This window comes from Stegostoma tigrinum, chromosome 42 (assembly GCF_030684315.1).
Source record: "Stegostoma tigrinum isolate sSteTig4 chromosome 42, sSteTig4.hap1, whole genome shotgun sequence".
In the NCBI taxonomy this organism is placed as follows: Eukaryota; Metazoa; Chordata; class Chondrichthyes; order Orectolobiformes; family Stegostomatidae; genus Stegostoma; species Stegostoma tigrinum.
This window is the reverse complement of record NC_081395.1, coordinates 16,559,470-16,567,238: the sequence shown is the minus strand read 5'-3', so window position 1 is coordinate 16,567,238 and position 7,769 is coordinate 16,559,470. Positions and strand designations below refer to the sequence as shown.

Below are 7,769 nucleotides of genomic sequence, written 5' to 3'. Positions count from 1 at the left end.
AAAACTTCAGTTTTTGTTTCTTTCTAAAAATGTTGTTTTGTTTATTATGTATCATCTTTATATGTTTATGTCCTCCTTGTAGATCACTTCCCTTAATTGAACACTACCTAAGATTAATTTGTTAATTAAGGCATTCTCCTCGTCAACTTACGCTAATATCTAAGGCACATTGCTGCTGGTGGACAGTTTTCTCATCCCTAGGATGAATCCAGTGAACATTCCTGATGTGTCTTTGAAGGCAAGGGTTTCTTTCTCCAGCTTAGGAGATCATTACTGTGCCAAATTCCTTTTGTGTGCTCATTAAAATCAAGACAATTGCAGCCAGACTTTCATATTCAGCTTTTCCAACTTAATTCAGTAAATGCTGACCCAACAATTACATTCCTCATTGTCATTTGTCTGTTGATGGGAACATTTCGTGAATCATGTACAATGACATTCAAATTTATCTGAACACTATCATTCGCTTTTCTCTCTTTACGACCCCATTCTGTATTTTAATTTTACATTTATCTCACCTTTCCAACTATTTCAAACAATCTGACTCATGTTTACCAAAGCTTTAGAATGTCATAGTTTAGTCAATGCCTGAGCACTGCCTTTTTCATTTCATTCGAGGAAGTAGTTTGAGTGGTAGTTATTTTGGAGGAGTTCAAAAATTGACTTCCTGAAGTAGTGAGACCTTACATAGAAGAGCAAAGGAGTAAGACTGCAATACTAGAAGCTGAAATAGCAGACAATTATGAATTAGATCATAAATCAAAGTTTAGCTTCCAACATCAGTTTCAATCTGTGAGGGATAAAAATTGAGGAAAACGGAAGTCCACAAGTGGTAAGACAATAAGTTGATCTTATTGAAGATAGTAAAGATAGTTTGCCACCAGTAAAAAAGGAAAGTCATGAAAGGACAAGAGAAATTTAAAAAGCTCAGGTATTTTCACTGTAATAGAAGAGGACACATGAAGTCACAATGTTAGCGATTCAAAAACAAAGCATTGGGAAAACATATGTGAGAGAACTGGATAATGCAGTGGATTTTGCTAAAGTGGTAAAAGAAAACAAATATGCCCAATTCTGCCTTATCTGCTATGTATTTCCAGCAAGCACGCTGTTTTGTTTTTGCGTTCTGTGTAGGTGTTTAACTGGCACACAAAATGGGTTTTGATCCACTCTATGACAGACAGACTGGAAAATCCTGAATATTAGACCTGCAAGGGCAGACTGCAATGTGGGCAGAACAATGACAAGGAGAAATGGAGGGGACATTCTACATTTGACAGCATTCCTCTAGAAGGGGAAAAAAGACTTCATTACTACAGCTGTCCCAAATACAAGGGTCCCAATGACAGTTACAATTACAAGCTTTCAAACGAATGTTTTTGTTCAGGAGAGAATTGATAAATTGTTGAACAATTACACATTGGCACAATTTCCAAATGGTCAAGGGAAATGCAAGTTTGCGGCTGGGTCCCTTGCCATTTGTGGTGGACATAAATGATCTTGATGTTGTGAGATTTATCAAAACACCCGTGCTCACAACCACAGAACCACTGGAGTCAAAGTCGTGGAAACAAGTTCTGTTATTGCGAGTCTGCAGAGTCGGGTGCCCCCGGAGAACCGGAGAGACCCTGATACAGAGTTTGCAGTCTTCTTTTATACATCCTATTCATTATGTATTCAGGCGCCAATGTTTGTATTCCCTCGGGCCTCCCTAAGTGGGCGTCCCCATCTGTAGTTCAGCTCTGGCTTTTACTATTCTCTACTACGCATGTGCCATAGCTGCCTGTGGCCACGTACTCCTCACCTTTAGTTAGCCCCAAGTGTTTCCCGGATCCGGTTTTAGCTGGTTCTTAATCGCTCCTTATTGTTATCTTCTGCTCACTCAAGCTGATCCCCCATACTGTGCACTGCCGCCTCACCACTTCTCCTTATTGCTATCACATCTGTGACTAAATTCCTGTACAAGTGTTAACTGTTGTGCCTAAGTTCATGTACTAGTGTTAACTGTAGTTTAACCGCTGTCCTGTAGCTCTCCATTTCTCTCAATTCCACCCTTTTTCTTTTGCCACGCATTATTGGTTAAACTACACCTCAGCGTTCCCTCCCCGTTCCTTCAGTTGTTTTCTAATTTGGCCAACATGTATTTAATCTCTCTCCGTTGGGTATCGTCGTTATGCTCGCTGTCCGGGGTTTTCATCATAAATAGTGTCATTCCCTATCAGAGCGCAGGTCCCCCCTTTCTCAGCAAGTATAAAATCCAAGGCCGTTCAGTTTTGGAGGGCCACTAATCTGAGGGCAATCATTTCAGTAGTGAGGGCCCACACCTGGGTCTGCGGCTCGCTTAGAGCTGTGGCCGTGCCATTGGCCAATTCCTCCAAGGAAGCAGCTAACCCTGCCCGAGCCGTCCCATAAGGAAGAAGGAGGGTCCAGAACAAGCGGTCAGTCTCCGTCACCTTTCTGGGTTTGCATCTCTTCTTTCCCCATTCCTTTCTAGTCCATGGGACTTGTTTCGGGATGTGTACATGAGGGACTAGGTAGGCTAGGTAACAACAACCGCTCCACCCCTTCTGTTCAGGTGGCAAGGTCCACTCTATGCCGGATCCCTGGGCTCCCTGATGTTCATGTTGTTCCCCGGGCAGGTATGGATATGCTCTGGTGTCACATACCCAATATGTCCCGTTTAATGGTATGGGCAAGCTGTATTCGTGGGCCACTTGGTACACTTTACAGGATGAGTTCCCCAATTGGAACGGGGCGCTCACATTCCAGTTACAGAAACACGTTGAGTTAACCTGTCCCCGAGGTGGCGTAACTCTGAGACCGTCAATTGCCCCTCGGGTCCATGGGGCCGGTCGGGGAAACCATCCCTTGAAACTGTAATTCCCCTTGCTCCCTTTCCACCTACCCCAACACGGCCACCAATTCCCGTAACTAGAATTCCATGTACCCCCGCCCGACTCCCACGTATCACTTACAGAGGTGTTGAACTGCAGCACCTGGCCTACTTCCTCCCTAGTCATAGGCAGAATGGTAAGAGGGATTCCGGATTCCCCATGATGTGGGATGGTCGCACACACCCAACAATTGGTCTGTCCCTTCTGTCTAGCATAGTTCGCACAGAGTGTAGTAAAATAATTAAACCCGCTTCCGCAAACCGCAAGGTACAGTAGAGTAAACAGACTGTGATATACAATTTTGAACTGGTTACTGTCCTTCATCGTCCTTTTCGCTTAATCTGTAATGTCAACGGATTGTCCCCCACTCGGACTTCCCACCTCCCTCGGTTGATGGGTCCACTGGTCCCTTTACTCGCGCCACATGCGTCCACCCTTTCTCTTTTGTTCGAATCGCTGTTTCCGTTGTCAGCAACACTAGATATGGGCCAGACCACTGCGGCCGTAACTTCTCCTCTTTCCATGACTTGACAAGGACCCAATCTCCTGCCTTTATCGGGTAGATGGGGATATCCAGAGGAGGGCTCTGTGCCAGCAAGCCTTTGGTTTTAAGCTCTGTAAGTGAACGAGAGACTGCCAGTAAATAGTTCCTTAGAAATGCATCATTACTTTCAAAGGTGGGAATTTCATACGGCGACACCCCTATATCGTTCCGGGGAGCAGTGCGTATTCTGAGCAGAGCTAGCGGTAAACACTTAGTCCAGGGGAGTTTTGTTTCCTCTACCAGCTTCCTTATGTGTGCCTTTAAGGTGGCGTTCATTCACTCTACCATTCCCGAACTTTGTGGGTATCAGGGGGTGTGCAACTTCCAGGTAATCCCAAATGTACCACGAATCAATTTATGCACCTTTGCCTCAAAGTGTGTTCCCCTATCTGAATCAATGGATTCTACTACTCCGTACCTAGGGATTATCTGTTCTAAGAGGATCTTAGCCACCACCTGGGCGGTCACACTAGCGACAGGGAAGGCCTCCACCCATCGGGTATAGTGGTCTACTATCACCAGTATATACCCCCACCTCTGGGCTCTAGGGAGTTCAGTGAAGTTCATCTGTATTTGTTGAAATGGTCGTACTGCCAATGGCTGTCCCCCTTTTGGCGGTGCCCTCATCACCTTTTTATTCACTTTCTGGCAACTATACATCCCGACACCGCTTGTTTCGCCAAGGTATATATGCCGGAACATGCGTAAGTTCGTAAAAGGGTGTCACATAACGCCTGGGTTCCCCAATGGGACTGGGAGTGCAATTCGTGCAGCACTCGCCTGGTTACCTCCTTGTTTAGTATTTGTCTACCATCCGGAAGCCACCACTTCCCGTCCGCTGTTTGTCTGGCTCCCAGCTTCTTTTTCATCCGCTCCTTATCGGAGTCTGAGAATAGCGGTACCTTCTTTATCCCTTCCCCCAACGGGATCAGGGACATCATTCGCACCGTCGCGGATTGGGCAGCCTTTCGGGTGTTCTCGTCGACCATTCGGTTCCCTCTGGCCTCCAGTGAATTTCCCTTTTGATGTCCTGGAACATGTACTACCGCTATTCTTTCAGGTTTCTTAAGCGCGTCCAAGGTCTTTTTAATCAATTGTTCATGGGCCAGCTCCCTCCCCCTTGTCGTTATCATCCCCCCGCTCTTTCCAGATTTTGCCAAATGTATGCACTACTCCAAATGCATACTTTGAATCAGTGTAGATTGTGCCTTCCCGGTTGTCCAACAACTCCAATGCTCTCATCAGGGTGTACAATTCACAGGACTGTGCCGACCAGTTCCCGGGTAGGCGCCCCAATTCTACTGCGGTTCCCGCAATCCCATCGATTATCGCGTATCCGCTGTACCTCTTTCCTTCCATGCAGTACGATGATCCGTCTATGAACCATCTGCACCCTCCTGTGAGGGATTCCTCATCCAGATCGTTTTGGCTCTTAGTTTGTAAGTCAATGATGTCGCAACAGTTATGTTCCCGGTCTCCCGACTCTTCATCTGCCGCAGGCGGTTATAAAAATTGTGAGGGGTTCGCGTTTTTATCCGTGACTATGGTCAAGTCGTCCTTTTCCATCAAGATCATTTCGTATTTTAATATTCTCGAATCTGTCAGCCACCTATGGGATTTCTGGATCAGGATTGTCCTGACTGTGTGGGGAGTACATACCACTAGATTTCCACCGAAGGTGAGCTTCCGACTTTCCTCAACCAAGATAGCCGTGGCTGCTATCGCCTGGACACATATGGCCAGCCTCGGGACACCGGATCTAGTACTTTCGAGAGGAAGGCCACCGGTTGTTTCTACCCACCTCGTGTTTGAGTCAACACCCCTAAGGCCATTCCATCATCAACATTCACAAGTAAGTAAAAAGGCTTGTTAACTGAGGGCAGAGCCAGTACTGGAGCACTCACCAAGCTGTCCTTTAAGCGGCCGAATTTTTGCTGTTCCTCAGTACTCCAGGCTAACTCCGTCTCTTCGTAGCCAGTTTGTCATAGAGGAACTTGACCTGCCGGGCATATTCATTTATCCAGAGCCGACAATATCCAACAAGTCCCAGGAACTTCCTTATTTCCCTCCGGTTGCTAGGCAAGGGTAAGCCGACAATTCCTGCAATCCGCTCTGGGCTTATTCTCTTCTGTCCCCTGCCTTCTTTCTGAAGCCTCTCATCAGGAAGGTCTTCCGAGACGTTCCCTTTTGACTGATCATCCCCATCCTCCCTTAGGTCGTATTCCCCCTCATTGCTAGGTACGTTCAGGTCTACGTCCCCCGCCACTTCCACACCCACGGCCCCCAGACCGTGATGGGCTGCCTGATAGGGTGGAGGCAGGTGATCAAGGGGGTTCCACGTGGGAGCGCTCGAGTTCTCCACTTTGTTTTCATCCATTTTAAATAACTTTGCTGTCGGTATCCAACACCTTGCATAGTCCTGCTCCTCCGGACTCCTTTGACTCACAAAGACATTCAAGTTCTGACAAACCCAATCCTTGTTGGACCCCAAGCATGGCCACCATACTGAGGGTCCGTGGATCAGGGCTTTTGGCCATTCAAAATAACAGTATTTTATCATGACTTCCTTACTTTTTCCCTTCGTCCGCCCCGTGTCCCAATTCCTTAGCTGCCGCCCTAACTGACTATCAGGCGGGATCACGGGGAGCTCTCCCTTAAAGTCCTTCTCTTCCTTCCCCCCTCGGGGTTTCGTGCACATGTTTCCCATCTACTTCTTCCCTGGTACCAGTACCCTGAAGTCTTTGACGACTTCCCACAGCCCTCAACCCACGGACTATCGGGTGAGCTGCCCCAGACGCACCTTGTCCTTCCCGTGCCTGTTTCCCCGGGTCTTGTTACCCAGACCCTGCCGACCGCTCTTCGGCAGACGCTCCCCCGATCGCCCAAGTAGTACTTAATAGTCTTTCTTTCTTACCCGGATCTTGTGCACAAGAATTGCTTGATCGCAGCACGCTACCGATGTCCTACCACCACTTGTTTCCAGAGTCTCCTGTCCGGATATCACTCGCTCAGACGGCCCAACGTCGGGCCAGGACTTCAGGGACCACTGAACTCAGCGGGATGCACCCTCCCCTCTTCCTAGACCTGCCGTCGGACGTCTCAGAGTGGCGATCCCGGACGAGCCCCCAAATTTGTGAGATTTATCAAAACACCCGTGCTCACAATCACAGAACTACTGGACTCAAAGTCGTGGAAACAAGTTCTGTTATTGCGAGTCTGCAGAGTCGGGTGCCCCCGGAGAACCGGAGAGACCCTGATACAGAGTTTGCAGTCTTCTTTTATACATCCCATTCATTATGTATTCAGGCGCCAATGTTTGTATTCCCTCGGGCCTCCCTAAGTGGGCGTCCCCATCTGTAGTTCAGCTCTGGCTTTTACTATTCTCTACTATGCATGTGCCATAGCTGCCTGTGGCCACATACTCCTCACCTTTCACCTAGATAGCCCCAAGTGTTTCCCGGATCCGGTTTTAGCTGGTTCTTAATCGCTCCTTATTGTTATCTTCTGCTCACTCAAGCTGATCCCCCATACTGTGCACTGCCGCCTCACCACTTCTCCTTATTGCTATCATATCTGTGACTAAATTCCTGTCCAAGTGTTAACTGTTGTGCCTAAGTTCATGTACTAGTGTTAACTGTAGTTTAACCACTGTCCTGTAGCACTCCATTTCTCTCAATGTCAATGCAAGAGGTTTGCTCAATAAGTTTACAGTCACAGGAAGATTGTTGGTGTAGTAAATAGAAAGGAAGAAAGTCTCATACAACAGGACAATAAACATAGGCTACTTAGCTGGGCAGAACAATGGCAAATGGAACTTGATCCTGATGAGGAGTTGCATTTTGAGAGGATCGACAAGTCAAGAGGGTAGATGTTGAATGTTAAGACTCTGGGATGTGCAGAACATGAAAGGGATGTTGTTGTGCATGTCCTCAGATCCTTAAATATGACAGTTGGATAAAAAGTACCTGGGATACATGCATTGGTTAGATTTGACATTAAGTGTAAAGTGAGGTCCTCATGATGGAGCTGTATAAGAAGTTGTTAGGCCACAGTTGGAGGCATTTCATTATTTCATGCAGGATGCCACCACCATAAACATATTCTACAGTGCCACAACCCTCTCCATACCATCCCTTGCCAACATTTTGCAGGAACACCTCCCAGATTCTGGATTCTTGCTACTTTACACTTTGAACCAAAATTCAATTTATATTTACATTAAAATCTTATGCATTCACTATTTATGAAAATCGTGCAACCTGTCTCTGATCTCATAATGGCAAGGAGTGATGATGATCGGAGTAGTGTGGGTCATACTGTCTGTACTTACC

General features: G+C 46.8%; 1 protein-coding gene across 1 annotated transcript; it reads right to left on the bottom strand.

The window, feature by feature from the left end:
- Positions 1-403: 403 nt before the first annotated feature.
- LOC125449409 (uncharacterized) lies at positions 404-6,405 on the bottom strand. Its single transcript, XM_048525182.2, has 2 exons — positions 6,353-6,405; positions 404-3,509 (listed from the first exon to the last, which is right to left on the bottom strand). Exon 2 carries the CDS (start codon positions 3,216-3,218, stop codon positions 2,268-2,270), a length of 951 nt encoding a protein of 316 aa, XP_048381139.1. The 5' UTR covers positions 3,219-3,509; positions 6,353-6,405; the 3' UTR covers positions 404-2,267.
- Between the last annotated feature and the right edge of the window lie 1,364 nt (positions 6,406-7,769).